Source organism: Rhinoderma darwinii, chromosome 6 (genome assembly GCF_050947455.1).
Source record: "Rhinoderma darwinii isolate aRhiDar2 chromosome 6, aRhiDar2.hap1, whole genome shotgun sequence".
In the NCBI taxonomy this organism is placed as follows: domain Eukaryota; kingdom Metazoa; phylum Chordata; class Amphibia; order Anura; family Rhinodermatidae; genus Rhinoderma; species Rhinoderma darwinii.
In genome coordinates this window covers 31,452,998-31,476,427 of record NC_134692.1, presented here as the reverse complement: position 1 = coordinate 31,476,427, position 23,430 = coordinate 31,452,998, and the positions used below count along the sequence as shown (strand labels likewise).

General features: G+C 41.8%; 1 protein-coding gene across 1 annotated transcript in view; it reads right to left on the bottom strand.

Moving 5' to 3' along the window:
• The window catches only part of LOC142656571 (myosin-IIIb-like), a 33,676-nt gene extending 13,400 nt beyond the window's left edge, over positions 1 to 20,276 (bottom strand). The window contains exons 1-2 of the mRNA XM_075831502.1: positions 20,108 to 20,276; positions 12,786 to 12,920 (exon numbers count right to left, since the gene is read on the bottom strand). Of these exons, the coding sequence (XP_075687617.1) occupies positions 12,786 to 12,920; positions 20,108 to 20,254 (282 nt within the window). The 5' untranslated portion in view covers positions 20,255 to 20,276. The remainder of the gene's footprint in view (positions 1 to 12,785; positions 12,921 to 20,107) is intronic.
• Between the last annotated feature and the right edge of the window lie 3,154 nt (positions 20,277 to 23,430).

Below are 23,430 nucleotides of genomic sequence, written 5' to 3'. Positions count from 1 at the left end.
TGAAACATCCTGATCCAGAATTGTACTGCTTCTTGCAAGCAGTTTCCATTAGTGCACTGCCATACATCAAAGGAGGTGATAAAAAGCAGGAATTAGGGCCCTTGTGAATGTGTTTTTACCCACAACATTAGCCTGCAAACCATCCTTTCCCTGTCTCCGAATTTTTCTTGTTGATGTCTTTGCATGTTTTCTAATTCCATTGTGAAATTATGCATGGACTGCAAAGTCTTTATTTTCTAAATGATATTCTATTATTCTTCTAATATTCTTTTTATGCTTGCACATTAGCTCAACCGTTTACTAGACAGGCCCGCCATGATCTTGACCTTGATTGATGACTGAAGTAGACCGATTTATATTTGACATGCTATACACTCAATTGTGTAAAATATCTCAGCTACGCCTTTTTATATAGGATTCTGTTCTTGTACACAAAATGTAGATAACATGCGGCTTTATTAAGAAAAATAAAATATGCTGCTTCATGAGAAGCAATCTGTTCTCTTCAAAGCTAAACATTAATACAATGGGGCAGAATATGTATTTAGGCCCGTTTTCTGTTTTCAGACTGTACACCATGTGTATGAATCCCCTGCGCCACCTTTTACGACATGTCAAAATGTGTCAGTAAAGGTTGGGCAGGGCTTCAGATTCACACCATGCAACCCATTTATCTTATAGGAAAAGTGGCATAAAACATTCCACGTCCAACCAGCTGTAGTTAAACCCCCCACCATATTCATCAACGGCTGAGACAATCTTTAGTCTTAATGGTAAAAATTTTCTCTCCCTAAATTTATTTAAGAAGTTCTGATTAAAATCACAGCTCGGATGAGAATAGAAATGGCTTGACCAATGCCAAGCTGCTTTTTCCCTTTTCTACTGTTGGCCCAGTGCCAATCCTAAACAGCAGATACATTTTTTACAGTCTAGTTGCTAGGGATACATACACTGCCTAATAACCACAGTATTTTCAGTCAGGTTCCAACACAGCACATCCATAGCAACCAGTCTGTCTCAGATTATAAAAGGCAGAATTAGCACTGAACTGAGGGCACATGGGACAACCCATTTCCATATGTCCTGTTAGGGCATTTGGATATCATAGAGAAAGGTTTTCCCCTTAAAGTCAGAATGGAGAGCTGCTGCAGGGAACGGCTCCTGCTTTGATGGACATTTAGTACATGGTCGCTCATTCATTTGAAATGTGTGGTTTCTCCTAATACAGTGGGGGGGGGGGTTTTCAGAAGGGGGTTGCCAGGTTGGAAAACTCCTATGCTTTTTTCTATCTCTCTTACTGCTTTATTAAATCAGATTGCAAATTAACACTGACCCCCAAAAAATCATAAATTTGCAGATGTTAATAGGTTGTGATCTCATATGGGCCGAATTCTCCAACCTACATTTTGCACTGTAACATTGTTCTACATTATAATATACCACTGCAAACAGCAATATAAAAGTGAGGGTGACTACAACAACCACATAAACCATTCCACAATTAAATACTATAACTATTAACAAATATGTTCAGGAAAATATTTTTTTTAAAAAAGGAGAAATCTCCCCATACAATTATTTCATGCATATTAGGCTACATGCACACGTTACGGAATATTATGCGGAAAATCCACATCAAAACCAGAGATAAATGTAGGTAGTTCGCAGGTAACATCCGCACTTAATATGGAATGATTTCATGTTTTTAGGTGCATATTTACATTTTGATGTGGAAACAAGTGCAGATTTTATGCTGCGGATTTTAGTGCATTTTTTTAAAATAAATTTGCCAGATACAAGTCTTAGACGGAAACGCAAGATAAATTGACATGCTGCAGATTTTAATATATGCAGGTCAATTTACTTGCACAAAAATTCCGCAAAGTGTGGAGGAGAAAACTTGAAATCCCATTTTCTTTGCTGGTACTGTATTACACTACGGATTTGCCGCTGAAAAATCTGTGCAACAAATTTGTGACCTCAGAGTGAAAAATAGAAATGAAGTCCCACCAGTGATATACAGTATATATAATAACCGGTAAAGGCGGGTGAAAGATTATAGAACTATACAAACATCACCATATGGTGAGATTGATGTACTTGTATGAGAATGATATTTCGTGCATAAGTATGAATGAATAATATAAAACTTTCTGTGGAATACATAACAACCAAGGAAGCTTTCATGGTCCTGGACTTCAAAAGCCTGATACTTTGCAGCAGGAAGCTGCATTTAAAGCGTACCTGCCATTGCAGGTGACTTGTATATGGTATTTTTAACCAGTTTTATCCTATGTATGCTCTACTTCTAATTGTCAGTTTTACCTGAGTGGGCTGAGATTAGCTGTTGTGATATCTCCAATACACTGCACACAGAGAAGGGAGGATATCCTGCTCTCCTTTCTCTCTGTAGCACACCCTCAGAAGCAGCAGCAGCAGCATGTATGGCATTATACAGCAGCAATTAGCAGTGTAGATGTGAATCCAGTGCTGGGGTGAGATAGAACACTTACTAGGAAGCTGCAACAACATCTCTGTGTGTCTCTCTGACTTTGTCTTTCTCCAGAAGCTCCCTATAGACTTCTATAGGCAGCATGTAACATGATCCCTCAGTGAGCTGATAAGTCTCTCAAGATGGACTTTAGAAGTGAATTGAAAGTGAATGATCAGTGCAGGAGGCGTGGACTGATATTAATTGGAGAGAGAGGCAATTTTCTCTAATAAAATATATATTACAATAGTTTTGCTTGTACTATTCATTTATGCAACGTTGCTGAAATGACAGTGACCAGTCAAACTCCCCTGCTCAGTATGAGCGGAGGGAAGAAACAACTACTCATTATGTTATGCTCTTGGAAGAGCCCCTGGTTAGTTTCAGAGGGGAATCTCGAGTTTCAGATTGTGCAAATTTTATTTGTAGGTGGATGGAATATTCAAATGTCATACAAAATGACAGTTGTTGAAGTGAGTAAGGAAAATGGTCAGTAAATGTATCCAGTAATGTTACGTACTTATTACAGGGGTCCCACCAATCAATTTGTTGTCACTTCTATTGTGTGAATGTATTGATTAGATCTGTGTCAGCATCACCCTTGCTGAATAAAGAGGGAGATTTAGGAAGGATTGGAGCACCAGTTCTGAGATCAACTGCTTTTTTCATTGTTGAAACTTAATGGAGCAGCTCTGATGTACAGTAAGTGCCTGTGAGATTAGCATCAGCTGAAACAAATGAGCAATTTAAAGATGTTTAATGTCCGCTCAGATTGATGATTCATAGGGTACACTGTCAACGAGCAGGAAACTGGAGCCATGCCATTAGAAAGACTAATTATGCAGCCAGCAGTGCCGGACTGAGACAAAAAAGCAGCCCTGGCACACAAGCCCCAGCAGCCAACACACTCTGTCTAAAACCATCCCTGGCCCTAAGCCCCCCAGTCACAGCACACAGCGCACGCCGCACGTCGGTCGATTCGGTCCAAAGTGATTTCTGTAGAATGTCAGATTACTGCACTTTTTGATGAGGTGAAAATGCATTCCGGTGGAGCAGCTAGATCACAGCTTATGTGCTCAACATTCAGCTTTCCCCCTTCCCCATAGAGCAACACCTACAGGGCGACGGAACGTGATACTTGATTGAGTGAGAAGTATATTGCTGAACTCTGCAATAATGTTCTGTAAAAGAAAACTGGTTCAGCCACATAAGTAATTTTCTTATGCAGCAACCTCCTCACTACACCACCTCTACCCAGCGAGGCATCCTCTCAGACAAGGCCACACTTCAGGATTTGAACCAGGGTCTGCACAGAAGATACTCACTTTTTAGGGTACAGCTTATGCACCAGACCATCAGCTCAGGTTGATCTCTGAGCTTTCTTGTTGTCCCCATAAGACCAAATGTAATAGTCACTTCCAGCAGGAATAAGAGCATGTCTTCTTTGGAAGAATTTGCAGCCAGCTCTCAACACCAGAAGTGGTGCACTGGTAAAGTTCTCTGCTAATAATTTAGGAGTGAGGAATGTGTGGTTTCTATCCCTGGGATCTCCTCCTTGAAGGCTTTTCATCATTGCAGGTTCACAAGGTGAGGCATCCTTTTAAAATAGAAATGTATAGCCCTGATGAGTGTCAGCCGCTTGCCAAAATTATTGTCACCCTTAAGCACAAGCAGCAAACTCGTATAAGTAAGGAGAACGCCACCTACCACACAAGCTTCGAAGCCAGGCACATGGGCGAAATCCAAAGCAAACCTGGCCTAAGCACTTAAGCCCCGAGCCACTGCGTGGTCATGCCCCAACGTGATCTAAAGTTTCTCTTCATAAAAGTCTGCTCACCTTTTTTTCTTTTTTTTTTTTTTTTTAAAAAGAGGTGAAAATATGTTCCTATTGAGCTGCTGTGCAGCTGGCGTGATCGGTGTTGAGCGCAGGAATCGCTTCTGTACAATGTGGGTTCTAACCCCCATGTCGTCCTCCTGGTGACCCTGGGCAGCTCCCCCCCTTCCCAAAGTATCACCTATTGAGTGATGGATTATGATACCCGTTTGAGTGATGAGTATATTGCTGAAATCTGCGATAATCTATCTATCTATATCTATATATATATATATATATATATATATATATATATATATATATATATACACACACACACATACATGCATACATACATACATATACACACACACACAGCTGTCTTAAACAGACAGCTGTATAAGTAACTTTCTTATGCACCAACAATGGCACTGCGCTGCCTCCACACCACTATAAACACCACCCAGCAGAGTTCCCTTTTAGACAAGGCCACACATCAGGAACACAGAAGACACTCACTCTTTAGACACCACTTAATCACCACACCACATAGATAGTTTGGTCTCTTATCCCTCTTATTGTCTCTGTAAAACCAAATGTAAACGTCACTTCCAGCAGGAATAAGAACATGTCATCTTTGAAAGAATTTGCAGCCGGCTCTCGACAGCAGAGGTTACACTGGTAAAGTTCTCTGCTGATGAATTAGATGAGTCAGGAACATGCAGGTTCTATCCCCAGGATCTCCTAATAGAAAGCCCTTCACCACTGCAGGCTCACAAGGCAAGGCGTTCATTTAAAAGAGAAATGCATTGCCCTGTTGAGCACCAGCTGCTTGCCAAAATTGTTGGGAAAACGTTGTCACCTTTAAGCACGAGCAGCTCATTTGTATAAGTAAGGAGACCACCATCTACCACACAAGTTGCATGCAGAAAACCCAAGTACATGGGCTTACACCATAGTGTTCCTGAACTCAGCACTTTAGCCCCCAGTCACAGCGCTCTCATGAGACTATGTGGTCAAAAGTGACTTCTGTTGAAAGTCAGATTACCGTGCTTTTTTTATGATGTGAAAAATGTGATCTGGTCGAGCCGTCGTCCTGCAGCTTATGTATTCAGACAAAACAGTAAATGCCACTACCACCTTATTAGTAAAACGCTTTATCGCCGGCAGCTGAGAAAGATATTCGCAGGACTGACAGACTTTTTTTTAAAATGTATATTTCTTGTTAAAGAATAGCAGAAGGAGAGATCATGTCTCCACAGGAGCGCTTCTTTAAGGGGTGTAGGAACCGCAATATAAATCAAGTAGAAAAATAAATGACACAATCAAATTACAAAGACGTGATATTTTTATTTTTTTATTTTTAAAGACTATCCCGACAGAGCAAATATAAAGCAAGAAAATGTTTATTATTTTTACATGGAAAGAAAGCCAAACAACAGGAGGCAAGATGATCATTTTGGGCACAACTCCGAGCAGTAAAGCTCATTTAAAGTGCATATGGTCTTGTCCCCCCGTCCCGTCCCCCCATCACCTTCATTTATTAACCATTCTTCTCTACACTGTACAGTAGTTTATACTTCTTATTCTTACTAAAGATATTGCACAATTATTATACAAGAGAACGGTGTCAGTAACATCTAGAGAAGCCGAGTAGTTCATTAAACAGGTTTTCCACCGTCTGACAACTGATGACCTATCCACCGGATAGGTCATCAGTACATTATCTGTGGGGGTCCGACCCCCCGACCCCGCACAGATCAGCTGGTCCGGTGCCTCCGTGCACTGGACTTACATGCTGGAAGCAGTTGGCTCCGGCCACGGAATAGCGACCAAGCTTCTACAGCACGGCCGCTATGCGATGTACGGAGCCAACTGCTTCCGGCTCTGTACATCGCATTATGTGCCATAATATCCGGTGCCCGCAGGCCACTGGAGCGGTTTAACGGTGGAGGGTACGGGTGCCGGACCCGCACCAATGATATACTGTTGACCTATCCAGTGGATAGGTCATTAGTTGTCAGAAGGTGGAAAACCCCTTTAATGGATTACGTCTAAACCAACTTTCTGTAACACTTGTAAGAGCCGGTCACCATAGAGAAAACATCTGAGAACAGTTCTGAGACCGACACAGATTTTGGTTTTCACAAAGTTTTCTGCTTCAGGGTTTTTAGATCTTTTAGTCAGATGTTTCTATGGTTACTGAAGTACAATTATAAACATTTCATAAGTTTTTAAAATTTTATTGACAAATACATCAAGTTTATGCAAAGACTCAATATTTACAGTGTTGCCCCTTCTTTTTCAAGACTTCGTCAATTCGCTCTGCCATGCTGCATGTCAGCTTCTGGGCCAAATCCTGACTGATGACCAACTCTTACCTAATCAATCCTTGGAGTCTATCACAATTTCTGTGGTTTTTTTTTTTGTCCACCCACTTTTTGAGGAGTGACCACAGGGTCTCAATGGTATTGAGATCTGGGGAGTTTTCTGGCCATGAACCCAAAATTTCAGTTTTGTTCACCGAGCCCCTTAGCTCTCACTTTTGCCTTGTGAAATGGTCCATCATGCTGGAAATAGCATTGTTCATCACCAAATTGCTTCTGGATGGTTGGGAGAAGTTGCTCTTGGATGGCTGGGAGAAGTATCTCCTGGATGGTTGGCAGAAGTTGCTCTTGGAGGATGCTTAGATACCATTCTTTATTCATGGTAGTGTTCTTAGGCATAGTTTTGAGCCCACTCTCTTGGATGAAAAGCAACCCCACACATGAATGCTTTTTAGGATGCTTTACTGTTGGCATGACGCAGAACTCATGGTAGCGCTCACCCTTTCTTCTCTGGACAATCATTCTTCCAAATGTCCCAAACAGTATGAAGGGGGCTTCATCAGAGAAAATAACTTTACCCCAGTCCTCTGCAGTCCAATCCCGGTACTTCCTGCAGAGGACTGTCTTGGGGTTTTCTTGGAGAGAAGTGGCTCCTTTGCTGCCCTCCTTAACACCAGGCCAGCCTCCATAAGCTTTCACCTCACTATGCATGCAGATGCACTGACACCTGCCTGCTGCCATTCCTGAGCAAGCTTTGCACTGGTGTAGAACCGATCCTGTAGCTTAATCCTCTTTAGGAGACGGTCCTGGCACTTGCTGGACTTTCTTGGGGGCCTTGAAATTTCTTCACAGCAATCAAACCTCTCTTCATGAAGTTATTGATGATCCGATAAATGGTTAAAGGGGTTTTCCAAGCAGGGACATTTATGACATCTCCACATTATATGTCATAAATGTCAGATAGATGCGGGTCCACATCTGGGACCCGCACCTATCTCTAGAACGGGGCCCCCTTAACTCTGTTCTACCGCTCTGTGTTGCAGCTGAATGAGGTGAGTTCCGACCATAAAAAAAGGTTATATGGTCTTGAGTTACAAAAACAGCATATCTCCCTGAGCTACGCTGTTTCTGTAAGTCCCATACAACTTAATGGTAGTTACGGAAACAGCATAGCTCGCATGCTACCCTGCTTACGTAACTGCCATTCACTACTATGGGAGTTACGGAAACAGCGTAGCTCAGCGAGCTACGTTGTTTTCTTTTTCATGGTCGAAAATCACATGCATTGGCCGCATCACAGAACGGAAAAACAGGGTTTAGGGTGCCCCATTCTAGAGATAGTTGTCGGTCCCAGACAGGGCCGGACTGGGACTTAAAATCAGCCCTGACATTTTTGAGCACACAGGCCCACCGCAGGCAATACGCAGCTGCCAGTGTTGGGCTGGGACCACCTTTCAGCTATACAAGATATGGGGAGATTTATTAAAACAGGTGTAAATAAGTGTAAATGAAAAGAGGAATAGTTCCTGATAGCTCCAACTCCAATGAATCCACTGCATTCCCATGAGAATAATGAACATGCTCAATATTGTAAAGGATTTCTTTGCGGAACCGAAAAAAATTGAAGCAGAATTATTTCTGCTGCACGTGAATGGGGTTTAAAATAGCCCATTCACTATTAATGGATGCAGAATCTTAATGCATTTGAAAGGGATTTGGGTGTGGAATTAGGGACTTATTCCTAATCAAATCCTGATTGCATGATCATGGCCCAATACTGACGTATAAAGATTGCAAATTATACCAGTATACAATGCTAAAATTTCACCATACTGTAACTAAATAGTATGATTTCAATTTCATATTCAGCCATATACACATTCACATACACGCTCACATCCTGGAAACATGACGCACAGATGCAACCCAGAAGCTGGACACATGCTGCATTCGTGCCACTCACACCTAGGACACATTCGCACGCACACTTATGACTCATGATCAGTACATGTATACACCAGAACAAAGCTCAGTACATATACACAGCACCAGAACAAAGCTCAGTACATATATATACAGCACCAGAACCAAGCTCAGTACATAAATACAGCATCAGAACAAAGCTCAGCACATAAATACAGCACCAGCACAAATACAGCTCAATTTAGTGCAACCCCTGCCATATAGGTTTGTACGGCGTAAAACTACAGCTCCCAGCATGGACCAAACAATGGACAGAGGAAGATTGGAAAAAAGTGTTATGGACAGACGAATCGAAGTTTGAGGTGTTTGGATCACACAGAAGAACATTTGTGAGATGCAGAACAACTTAAAAGATGCTGGAAGAGTGCCTGACGCCATCTGTCAAGCATGGTGGAGGTCATGTGATGGTCTGGGGTTGCTTTGGTGCTGGTAAAGTGGGAGATTTGTACAAGGTAAAAGGGATTTTGAATAAGGAAGGCTATCACTCCATTTTGCAATGCCATGCCATACCCTTTGGACAGCGCTTGATTGGAGCAAATTTCATCCTACAACAGGACAATGACCCAAAGCACATCTCCAAATTATGCAAGAACTATTTAGGGAAGAAGCAGGCAGCTGGTATTCTATCTGTAATGGAGTGGCCAGCGCAGTCACCAGATCTCAACCCCATAGAGCTGTTGTGGGAGCAGCTTGACCGTATGGTACGCAAGAAGTGCCCATCAAGCCAATCCAACTTGTGGGAGGGGCTTCTGGAAGCATGGGGTGAAATTTCTCCCGATTACCTCAGGAAATTAACAGCTAGAATGCCAAAGGTCTGCAATGCTGTAATTGCTGCAAATGGAGCATTCTTTGACGAAAGCAAAGTTTGAAGGAGAAAATTATTATTTGAAATAAAAATCATTATTTCTAACCTTGTCAATGTCTTGACTATATTTTCTAGTCATTTTGCAACTCATTTGATAAATATCAGTGTGAGTTTTCATGGAAAACACAAAATTGTCTGGGTGACCCCAAACTTTTGAACGGTAGTGTATCCCTGCATACTTGTTTGCCAGTTATAACATTTCATGGCAATTGTTGTTCTTATATCATAAGTCAAGACTAACAAGATTTTTAATTTATCTTGAAATTACAGAACCGTAACAACCTTTCATACTTCTAGATCCTGAACAGTTCCCTGACCATATAAAACCTTTGAGGGCCTGTTCACATCAGCGTTGCCCTTCCGTTGAGAGGTTCCATCAGAGGTTTCTGCCAGTTGACCGTGCTTTTGATTCCGTCAAATCAATGGAACCCTGTCACAATGGTGACAAACAGAAACCTTTAACTTTTCCGTCACCATTGAGATCAATGTTGAGGGAAACGGAAGCTAAGGTTTCAGCTTTCCTTTCCGTTGAGGAATTAACCCGATGGAAACCTCCGATAGGACCCCTCAATGGAAGGGCAACGCTGATGGGAACACAGCCTAAGTCGATGCTTAGTTGGATACACACTGTTCTGAAGGTAAACAGGGAGGCCACATGATATCTATAAAAAGATCGCCACAGACGTAAAGATTTGGCCACCTTATGATGGGCATTCCAATTTTTTCTTTGAACTGAAATCAGTAAAAGAGCATTGACAAATATTTTTCCCATTTTCCTATATTAAATATTTTGCATTTGCATTGCTCGATATGTATTTTTCTTGGACAATGGCAAACTAAACACTTTCTGTACCTAGCATTTACTGCCAATGGAAAAATTATAAAGCAGGAACGAGAGGTGGAGCAGATTTTAGTCGGAACTGAACAGCCTTGTGACCTAACATTGAGATCTATTGGTCCAAGCCTTGAAGTCTACCAGTAGAACGTGACCTTTCTTTTGGCTACCACAGATCTATCGCCATCTTAACAATAAAAAAGATGGAAATAACAACCTTCATAATATATGTATCTCTCCTGAGATCACTAGATGGAAAGCTAAAGAGAAACCCTCCTGTTCCTCAACTTTTTTCTTCTGCTGAACATGATACTCTAACTAGATCTCTTAATAGTCTACAACCCTATTGATAATGGATGACATGATGAGCTGAATCAAGTAATGAATAAAATCTACACCTCTAAAGCTTTTTGAACCTACACAATGATCCTCCCTACCACATGAATTTGGACCCTTCATACTTACCTCACTGCAGTATGTGAGTACACTCGCTAAAAAACATGCCGGTCCCCCATCGCGCTGATTGAGATTTTGATAGATTTTTATAGCACTGGTGGGGGACCAGAAGTCTAGTTGCAAAGTCTAACTTGATGACGACGTGACACTTCGCCATGTGACCGGCACCGTTGTACTCTATGTAATAAATGTATTACTGCTACACCGATTACATAGAGTACAGTGGGGCTGGTCACATGACAAAAGTGGTGTCGTCATCAAATTAGACTGTGCAACTAGACTTCTGGTCCAGGAATGTATGTTAGCAATAGTACTCACATACTGCAGTGAGTACACTGCTAATACTTTTCAGTCAACACATAACCCCCTTTTTTTATTTTTTATTTGTGATATTATGGCTAAAGCTTAAAAACTTAAGGAAATAGTAATTGTCATCAGGGTCATAAAGAAATCAGCACCATAAAAAGTAAAGCAAGAGACAGCAATTACTCCTCGGGGAATGTCTAGTATCTCTGTCTTAACGAGAATTCCGATAACTTTAAAGGTTGCGCTTTTTTACAGCTCGTTAGTGAATGGGAAATGTAATCAATTATGTACTGAAGCAAAGAACAGAAAACTGGTATAAAGACGATGCATTGTTGCTTACAAATATGCATCAGTAATTACAAGTAACCACTTCATAGAATTGCATAAAGAAAGGTAACCCGAAAAAGCTTTGATCACAGAAATAATGATTTATGATATTCACTTATTGCAAACATAGCACCAATGTATAACGCAGTGCTGTACAGAGATTGTCAGTCTCTCACATCCAAGGCTATATTTACCTATAGGCACAGTAGGCACATGCCTATGGGCACCCTTGAACAAATTGAGTATAAGAAGCAAAATGTCCATATGGAACCACATCCATGCATTGTACAATTATACAAGGGCAAGGCTCAGAGGGTGCTAGATGATATTTTCCTAATTTTCTGATGTAATCACGTTGAAAAGAGCATCCTGTGTGAACACCATATTTACCAAGCACCCACTTTTTTCTGACACCTAAAACATTAGGAAAGAGAGAGACTTGATCCAGCGCTAACTTTGTTAAAAGGAAACGATGTTCAAACTTTAATTGAGAAAAATTTGTAAAAATCCAATATATGAAGGGGTGGTTGCATAAGTTGCGTGCTTATGCGTTCCGGACAGTGCTCCTGTTCTTACTCATGGCATGTGATAAGATTACAATTATATAGGAGCCAGTTAACTTATTAGTATGTTTTCTGGAGAGCGGGAGGAATCCAGAGTACCCAAAGAAAATATACAAACTTTTTTTAAAAAGTTGCCCTTGGTCAGATATACACCCAGGATCCCAGTGCTGTGATAATACAACAATAGGTATAAACAGTAAACTACACAGAAATTGTCTAACGATAAAATGATTAAGCCTTCGTTCACATCTGCGTCAGGGCTTCCTTCTGATGTTCCGTCTGAGCTTTCCGTCAGAATGGAGCACTGACTGAAACAAACGGAAACCGCACGTTTGTCTCAGTTGTGCAAGGGTTGCGTCGTTTTTGACGGAATCAATATCATAGTTGACTACGCTATTTATTCCGTCAAAACGACGGAACCCTTGCACAACTGAGACAAACGTAAACCATTGGCACCGGATCTGTCACCATTGAAATCAATGGTGATGCAAACTGAAACCTATGGTTCCCCAATGTTTCAGTCAGGGTCCCATTCTGACGGAAAGCTCTGACAGAACAGAACCCTGACGCAGATGTGAACAAAGCCTAAGGGATAACCATTTAGGTTGGAAGCTTTTATGGGCAGGGACCGCTCTCCTTTTGTCTCATGGTTTGTTAATTTGCTTTGATTATTTGTCTATTTTTATTTCACTAGTTTGTTCTTTCCCCAAAAACATTTATGTTGGCACTATATAAATAAAGATTATTCTTATTATTATAAATCTTTACTGATTGGGATGATTACACTTTAGTATTACATTATTGGAGACAGCCACTTACCTCTAGTACAAGCCACAGTTGTCCGCCAACATATTGATCAGCTTTGTAATACATTCCATAAAACATGACAACATTTGGGTGATTTGGAAGTGATTTCAGAATATTATACTCCGCCTCGATCTCCTCATCAACATCCTAAGAAAAAAGCAAAGTGAATTGATGGGATAATTTTAACCAATATTTCACAAACCCAATATCTCATTCAGCTAACATTTTATTTCCAAAGTTAATTCTCTATAATTACTCATTTAAGACATGTCATTTATACAGTATTTACTGGTTTAGGTTACATTGGTGTTCGCAGTGTGCGGACACCATTTTTTGTCTGCTGTATATTTACAGTCACAGGTGTTCTTGCACCTGCATACACGTTTTGTATTATTTTGTTGGAATGTGCTGTTCAAACTTTTGTTGTGTTTATATGTCATTTATACTGTCATCGTCACTACTGCGACCAGTGATCGGCTGCCCATTGGTTACAAATAATGAAGTGAAAAGAGGAACATCGAGAAAGCTTTTCAATTACCAAGCATGTGGTCTTGTATTTTCTAATTTTATATTTCTAGCCACTCATTACGGATCACTTTCTTTGCAAGTGATCTTCATTTTTATAGAAAACTCTGGACAAAATGTTCATTTATCTAATACGACAAGTATTAAACCATTGTAACAATAATATCATCTTTGGGACAAATTAAACCCCTTTTGACAAGGGGAATGGCAACACCCAGTTGCAAATTTATTTATAAATTTACAAGAGGAATAACAGAGGAGCGGCACAACCCAGAGATCTAAGAAAAGATGCTCCAGAAATGTTATTTCATGTGGAATACAAGTATTTACTAAAACAGACATGTCAGGAGAGATGACGGGGTCTCTTTAACTGCAAAGTAAGAGACATTTTTCCTCCTAACAATATTGCGGTCTGTAAAATTCACAGATAAACAGTAAAAACAGAGTCCAGTTTCTGTAATAATAAATACTATATCTTTTTTTTAACCTTGTGCAGGAAATTGTAATAATGATCATCGTCTTACAATTCCCAGTAAATGCTGCTGTGTGTTCAAATACATATTGTGATCTGTAGACGGACATTACTTATCTTCATCATCCCTTTTTAGTTTTACAATTTGTCCGTAATTTTTTTTGTCTATTCATGACTTTTGGGTAGGCTGTCCAGAAAACAACAGAAAAGATGGTTGAAAACCCTACCTCCAATCTACAGGTCAGCCTTAAGTATCGTTTCTGTTTGCATTACCATGGATTTCCATGGTGTTTTTTCTTTTGGTGTGTTTTGATTTGCCTCCGTTCCGCTAGGTTTCCGTTTTGGTTTTTTTCACGTGTCTTTTTTAACACCTGGATTTATGAGCCACTATATGGACACATGTCACATCCCCCATCAGACTGACTCCAGATGCCTTAACCTAGCGGAACGGAGGCGAACTGAAACCCATTTAAACCAAAAAAATACCATTGAAATCAATACTAATGCAAACAGAAACAATACTTTCCATTTGTCTGTTCCTCTAACGGAACAGATGACCATAAAGTCAAATGGAAGGCAAACGCTGATGTGAACAGGCCCTTATCTATCTATCTTTTCTTTTTTTTAAGTATGTATTTTTTATTAGGCCCTTATCTATGTTGCTTATATCCATTTATTTTTTTTGCATAGTATCTATCTCATGTTTATCTATTTAGCAATTTCCTATCTATCTATCTATCTAATATCTATCATCTATCTATCTATCTATCTACTATCTATCATCTATCTATCTATCTATCTATCTATCTATGTACCAGATAATTAAGAGATTTGACAAAAAAATGCATAAAGATAACATGTTCCTTTAAAAAGAAGAGACTGCATTTAATGAAACGATGTTAAATGAAATAGATTACTTTCCTAAAACGTTAAGTTGCTCTGGCATCAGCTAGGCCTAATGATGTATAACAATAATATAATTTCACATTAATTTGTTGACATCTCTATCTGAAATGTACATGAAAATTACTTTTTAAATATATGGCCTTTTTAAGGTTAAAAATTGGAATCTAACCCAGTAAACAGTTTCATCTCCCTGGTATGATCGTTTACGATTATTGCTGTGATAGATCTGAAACGATAATTGTAAAACAGAACTCATTTCTACTGTTGTAGGTTTTTGAACACACATGATCATATCCTAATAATAGCTCAAATGTATTACAATGTAAAATGTATTGTATTTCCTGATACTAATAGTAATTGATCTTTTGCGTTGCATTCTCTTTTTCAGTTTGTTCCATGAGCCGAGATCTTGGGAGACAGTCAGTATGGATGAGTGTGCGTTTACTTACACCACGGTTTCCTAACCTTGGATTCCACAGGAAGATCTGTCACTTTCACAGTAGGGATGGCAAACAGATGTTCGGCAAAGCTTTCATCAAATCTCAGCCAGAATAGAAATATATAAAGCTTCACCAACCATTACACCAAGCTTTTTGAAGCACAAAAGGAAATAGGGGTTCCCACTTGTGGGAAAAAAAATATTCAGGGGTTTCTCCACTATAATAATGAGGTTAGGGTTACATACTTATGTCCGTACATGGAGTCTATGGGTACACTGCATTGAATCTTTCAGTGGAAAACAGAGAAGAAGGCTACTTTGTAAAGCTGGCCACACACATTAGACGTATGTTGGCCGAACATGCCAATTTCGGCATGACCAGCTGACCATCTAATGTGTATGGCAGTGTCCCAACTCTCTGCCGACGGTATAGGTTAGTGGAGAGAGGGGTCGGGCATGTTGAATTTCAACGGGCATGATCCTTTTGTTTGTTAGTAGATAAGTCGCTGCCAGAGGAGTCTGGCAGCAGCTACCTCCCTTCTACCTATGAAAAACACATGCACGCTTGGCCGAGCCGTATGGGAGAGTCGGGAGAAATAGCTGTCGTACAAACAATCGTTCTGCCAAGTTTTCACTGCAAGTCAAGAAACAAAACAGTGATGTGATTGGTTAATATGGGTAATATCACTACTATTTACAAGTGCCCTCTTTTTATGTACTTTGTGAACTTGTCATTAATAAGACATGGAGCTAATGTTAAGCCCTTAGTGACCAGCCTATTTTAGGCCTTAAAGAGGCTCTGTCACCACATTAAAAGTGGCCTATATTGTACATGATGTGATCGGCGCTGTAATGTAGATTACAGCAGTGTTTTTTTATTTAGAAAAACGATCATTTTTGACTGAGTTATGACCTATATTAGATTTATGCTAATGTGTTTCCCAATGGACAACTGGGCGTGTTTTACTATATGACCAAGTGGGCGTTGTACAGAGGAGTGTATGACGCTGACCAATCAGCATCATACACTTCTCCCCATTCATTTACACTGCAGATAGCGATATAGCTATATCGCTATTTGCAGTCACATAAACACACTATAACGCTACTCATGCGTCATGACAATGAATATACATTACCTCCAACCAGGACGTGATGTGTATGCATTCTCCTGACCACTTCTGTAGCGTCTGTGTGATTTACAGCACAGCACAGCGAGATCTCGCTGTGGATGACAGTTTACAGCGTAATCTCGCGATACTACGCCTGCTATGCTGTAAATCACACAGACGCTACAAAAGTGGTCAGGAGAATGAATACACGTCACGCCCTGGATTGCAACGATACAAAATTTATATGGATTTCTTATGTTTTACTACTTTTACATAGTAAAAACACTTTTTGTTCAAAATTGTTTGTTTTTGTGCCATATTTGAAGAGCCATAACTTTTTTATTTTTCCGCTGATGCAGCTGTATGAGGGCTTTTGTTTTGCGTGATGACTTGTAGTTTTCATTGGTACCATTTTGGAGTACAAGCGACTTTTCGATCACTTTTCATCAGGGGCGTAACTAGGAAAGACTGGGCCCCATAGCAAACTTTTGACTGGGCCCCCCCTCCCCCGGGTGTCACACATGTAGATAGTGCCTATTTTACAAACCCCCTTTTGATAACGCCATACAGCCCCCCTGTAGATAACTACAGAGGGGGCTGTATGGCGCTATCTACAGAGTGGGCTGTATGGCGTTATCTACGGGGGGACTGTATGGCGTTATCTACGGGGGGACTGTATGGTGTTCCCTACGGGGGGGGGGGGGTGTATGGCGTTCCCTACAGGGGGGAGACTGTATGGCGTTCCCTACAGGGGGGGACTGTATGGCGTTCCCTACAGGGGGGGCTGTATGGCGCTATCTACAGGGGGGCTGTATGGCGCTATCTACAGGGGGGCTGTATGGCGCTATCTACAGAGGGGGCTGTATGGCGTTATCTAGAGGGGGGACTGTATGGCGTTATCTAGAGGGGGGCTGTATGGCGTTCCCTACAAAGGGGGCTGTCTGGCGTTATCTACAGGGGGGACTGTATGGTGTTACCTACAGGGAGTCGGTACAGCGTCGTCGTCCCTGTAGGGAACGCCATACAGCATCGTCGTCCCTGTAGGGAACGCCATACAGCGTCGTCCCCCCTGTAGGGAACGCCATACAGCGTCCCCCCTCCCAAAAAAATTCGACATACAGTGTGTCCTAATAAAAGACATGTATCCCCTATCCACAGGATAGGGGATACATGAGTGATCGCTGGCAGCCTTAGGGAGAACGGGGGACTGAAAGTCCCCTGAAGTTCTCCATGACTAACCTCTGACTTCCGGCGTCTGCGCAGCTCAATAAAAATGAAAGGAGCGCTGGCCACGCATGCGCACAAGCACGACCGGCGCTCCATTCATTTCTACGGAGCTGCCGACACAGACCCCGGAAGTCCGAGGTTTGTGATGGAGAACTTCAGGGGACTTTCGGTCCCCCGTTCTCCCTATCGCTGCCAGCGATCACACATGTATCCCCTATCCTGTGGAAATCCTGTGGACAGGGGATACATGTCTTATGTTTAATGGCAGAGTGGGGAGATACCTCCCTGCTCTGCCGTAGTGTTCAGTGGCGTCGCGCTGTAGCAGCCATAGCGGCAGCTAGCGGAGCCTCCGGCCATGGTGGGGGCCCGTGCCGGCGGGCGACACGTGCCCCCTCATGCCGCGGGGCCCCGTAGCAGCCGCTACTGCTGCTACAGCGGTAGTTACGCCACTGCTTTTCATCATTATTCAAGCCAGGATAAGTAGAAAATAGCAATTCTTGCATTGTTTTTTTATTCTATTTTTTATGGTGTTCACCGTGCAGGTTAAATAATGTAATAGTTGGAGTCGTTATGGATGCGGCGATACCAAATACGTACAACTTTTTTTTCTGTTTTTTCATAATAAAGCATTTTGGAAGGGGAAAAAGTCGGTTTTTCTTAATTTTTATTTATTTATTATAAACTTTTACTACAATTTTTTTTACTTTTTTATTAGTCCCACTAGGGGACTTCACTATGCGATCATCTGATCGCTTTTATAATACACTGCAATACTTCTGTATCGCAGTGTATTACTGCCTGTCCGTGTAAAATGGACAAGCATCTGCTAGGTCATGCCTCTAGGCATTAACTAAAGGCAGACCTGGGGGCCTTTATTAGGCTCCCGGCTGTCATAGAAGACACCTGCAACATGCGATCATATAGCAGGGTGCAGGTGGGGTGAGAGAGGGAGCCCCCTAACTCCAAAACCACTCAGATGCGGCGCTTGCTATTGAGCACAGAATCTGAGGGGTTAAACGAGCAGGATCGATACCGATATCGATCTCGCCCATTCAAGCAGGTCTTCTCCCAACCCTCAGATACCTCCGGTAGCTGAGAGCTTGGAGGTTTAACTGTTCCCCGCAGAGCTGTAAAAAAGGCTACTGCATCGAAATAAAGCCCATTAGTGGCCGGCATAAAACCACTAATGGGCGGTTATCAGGGGCATAACTAAGGAAAACTGGGCCCCATAGCAATCTTTTGACTGCCCCCCTCCCCTAGGTGACACACAGAGTCCCCCTTGTAAATAGTGCCCCCCTGTAGATTCTGCCACACAGCCCCTGTAGATTGTGCCTTATAGCCACCCTGTAGACAGTTTAACACCCCCCTTCTATATAGTGCCCCCCTTGCAGACAGTGCCATACAGCCCCCTGGTAGATAGTGCCATACAGCCCCCTATAGATAGCCCCAAAAACACCCCTCTGTAGAGTACAGTACAGCACCCACTGTAGTGCCTCCCACCTCCCCCTGTAAATACTGCCACACAGCCCCCTTTGTAGATAGCGTCCCCACCTCCCCCTTGTAGAGTGCCATACAACCCCTCTGTAGATAGAGCCATACAGCCCCCTGTAAATAGTGTCGCACAGCCCCCCCTGTAGATAGTGTCACACAGCTCCCCTGTAGATAATGCCATACAGCAGCCCCACTGTAGGTAGTGCCATACAGCCCCGCATCTGCAGATAGTGCCCCCCAAACAAATAAAACAAAAAAGTTATACTCACCTAGGCCCTGTTCCCACGACGAACTGCGCTTCTACACAGACTCCTCAATGCAACGGGATCCTTGCGTAGGTCGGCGTGATTCACTGACGTCATCCCACCGGCCTGGATTGGATCCCTGTGCCTGTAGCCTAGTTAATAATGGAGTATTCCGGTTACAACAAGTTCATAGGGTAGGGGGTAACTTGCTGATCGGTGGGTGTACGACAGCTGGGACCCCCACCATTTACGAGAACGGGGGGCCCGAACCCCTCGTTTGAACCAAGTTCCGGCACTGCCATAGAGAATGAATGGAGCAGCAGTGTGCATAAGCAACCTGCCGGTCAGTTCAAACGAGGGGTTCGGGACCCCCGTTCTCGTAAACAGTGGAGGACCCACTGATCTGCAGGTTACCCCTTACCCTACGGATAAGGGGTAACTTGTTGTAACCGGCAGAGCGGGGAGATACCACACTGCTTTGCCATAGCGTACAATAGTATCTGCGTCCTAAGGACGCAGGTACTATTGAATGTGGCGCCGCTACTGCTGCAGCACACATAGCGGCTGCAAGCGGTGCCAATGGGCATGGGTGGGCCTGTACCGGTGGGTGGCACAGGCCCCCTAATTCAGCGGTCCCCGTAGCAGCCGCTATGGCTGCTACAGCGGTAGTTATGCCACCCAGGCTTACTAACGGGTTAAAGGGTATGTTCACCTAATTTTGCAGTCAAACTCCCTTCTATCTATCCCGTATTTATTACTAGCGTACAATCAGTAGCTGTAGGCACCTAACGATAGGAGACTTTTAATCAAGAATATTTGAAAAATTGCTTTATTCTTCATTTTAGATGCATTGGATCAATAAAAATAAAAAAATTGTTTGCAAAGGTGAAAAAACGATACTGTTCATCTAAACTTACACTGATGGGGTCCAAGATCTTCACCGCTGCCAGGCTTCCATCTTTCTTGTTGTTGACTTTATAAACTTTTCCATACGTCCCTTTCCCTATTGTATCAGTCATTTCCCAGGTATCGGATGGGTCAGCCAGCGACTCAAGTCCAATCATATTTGGATAAGGGAATAAACCAAACAACGACTTCCTAGAAAGCAGATTACATTGATTAGCAGTGTTTTCTTTAATATTGATATTGTTCTTGGACATACAAAGGGACCACCTGTATCAAGCGTTAAAGAAACATGTAATAGTCAAATATATATTGTATATAGCTATCTACTTTTCTGAATATATCCTATCTCCCCTAACCTTCCCCTCAGTATACAGGCTGCACATAACTTACAATCTTTCCCTGTCCTCCCCTTTTCCTCCCTGACATGCATGTTTACAGATGTGCCCTCCATAAACTTCTCTAAATCCCACAAATCCTGAGATGTTAAATAAACATGTAATAAACATATACCTCCGACTGATGCCATCCGTCTCCCATAGACTCCTATGTATGTGTTTTACTTGTGTCGAATGCCTCTTACAGATCCGTTGGGAAAAAAAGGTATACGCTTCACGTATAAATTTTTTACTGGATGGCGCAAGATTGTATTAAATTGGTATCATGACAGATTGTATAACTTAATACAATTCAAGAAAAGCTAAAGGTGGACACATCTGAATATCCTGGAGCTACATGAAATTCTCGGCTATCCTCTCATGCTTCATGAGTGAAAGCGATAGAAAACTAGTGGCCGTGATTTGTATATCACATGCTGTCTGCTTTGTCCTCCCTAAGAACCACTTTTTAACTTTTTGTTTGCCACATTAAAGGTAATTCTGCTACTGGACGGGTGAGTGCCACTTTTTCATCTATCCCATAACAACTAACATCACCATTGAGACATCGCGGAGGATGAAATGGAAGTAGTACAAATTCAACTGTGTAATCATCTCATGTCATGACAACACTTCTGTGCCGGGCGTAAACGGTCATCTGTCCTTAGCCTAAAAAAGTAACGGGGCCTCTCCTAACCCCCAATAATTATTCAAAGTGAAGCCCGGTTTGTCTTCAGGACTGTGTAATGAACATTTTCAATACGAGTCACTGAATTGCTAACGGTTCTTGATGCGAGTCTTGTAAGACTAGCAGCTTCTTCTTATTTTATAGCAGTGAGATGAGGGGACATGAAGGTCAAGAACTTCGACACGTAATATAGTGTATGACTGTAATCAGAACATCATTGTTTCACAGGTTACATGTGTGATTCTGCTCAAGCGAATAATCAATATCATCAAATCTGTCATAATTCCCTTGCTGCCTCCTTGAGATCATTTTATGTAACATGGTTTCCGCATATAGATAAGTGGCAAGTGACCCCTAGGGAAAGTCAGCTGCAAGCCACAGTATTACTGAACTGCAACCTGAGAATAATGACCGGGAATCTCACCAGGCGACGGACTCTTCTGATGCGCATTGTACAACGTTGTCAGGCACAAAACGCGTGACCTTTACCGTTTCCTGTTTTAGATCACAGGACGATCATTTTGTTATGTATAGAAGGGGTCACACTGTCCTCTTACATTAATGTCCTTGATGAATCCTATTATGTGACCACTGACCAGGCTTAAAACGACATTATAACATGGAAAATGACATACAAATATTGAATGGGTTTTCTGCAACAGACCAATCCTCACTATGTTCAAAAGAGAATTGTTAAAAAATATTTTGTCCATCTTTAAACATTATGTTTTAGTTTGAAAATCCTGTGCCAATTAATTTCTCAATATATATTTATAGCAGTCGGAGCTCCGTTTTCAAATAAAGGGCTCCAAATTCCCATCAAATTCCATAAGAGCAGATTTACTACGACGTTTCATACGGCAGTCTTAGGGTATGTTCACACACACTAATTACGGACGTAAATCTGGCGTATTAACCCCCGAATTACGTCCGAAATTACGGCTTGAATGCGTTGACAAACATCTGCCCATTGAAAGCAATGGGCTGACGTTTGTCTGTTCACACGAGGCGTATATTTACGCGCCGCTGTCAAAAGACGACGTGTAAATAGACGCCCGCGTCAAAGAAGTGACCTGTCACTTCTTGGGGCGTAATTGGAGCCGTTGTTCATTGACTCCAATGAAAAGCAGCGCCAATTACGTCCGTAATGGACGCGGCGTTGAAGCGCCTGCACGTGCCGTTACGGCTGAAATGACGGGGCTGTTTTCTCCTGAAAACAGCCCCGTAATTTCGGCCGTTACGGACGCTGCCATGTGAACATACCCTTAGTATGAAGCCCGCATGTATAAAATGCAGCTAATTTATTAAGTGGTGCACGCTGGTGCTGTGTGCCAGAAAGGGAAATCTAAGCCAGCTACAAACATTTCTGATATAATTTGCACCCATTTCTGGCGTAAATTATAGTAAATGTGTCGGTCTGCAGGTGGCCCTGCCCCTTCTGCTAAGTCCTGACCACTTTTGCTAAAGTGGCTTGTGCGGCATAAATTTGCAATTTGCGAAAAATAAATTGACTTTGATGCATTAGCCACTTTTCTACTTCAGAAAACTGGCATAGGACATTTGATGAATTCCCTTCACACCGTTTCAGCTATTTATAGCCAATACTAGAGGGAGCCTAAAAACTTACTGCGTACTTTTTACTATTGAGTTCAATGTATAACAATATACAGCAAACTCTCAAGCTCCCCCTAGTGTTGGGTGCAGGTAGCCAGAATATTATCTTTTAATTCTAGTAAAATACAACTAGTTTACAGGTCCTTCTTAATTAATTAGAATATCAAATAGTTAATTTATTTCAGTAATTCAATTCAAAAAGTGAAACTCATATTATATAGATTCATTACACACAGTGATCTATTTCCAGCATTTTTTTCTTTGTGTTGATGATTATGGTAACAGTTAATGAAAACCCAATATTTACTATCTCAGAAAATTAGAATATTATATAAGCCCAATTTCAAAAATGATTTTTAAAACCAAAATGTTGGCCTACTGAAAAGTGTGTCCATTATCTGCACTCAATACTTGGTCGGGGCTCCTTTTGCATGAATTACTGCATCAATGCGGCGTGGCATGGAGGCGATCAGCCTGTGGCACTGCTGAGGTGTTATGGACGTCTGCATTGTTGGGTCTGGTGTCTCATCTTCCTCTAGACAATACCACGTAGATTCTCTATGGAGTTTAGGTCAGGCGGGTTTGCTGGCCAAACAAGCACAGGGATACTGTGGTCATTAAAAGAAAGAAAATAAAAAACCACGGCGCCACATGGTGC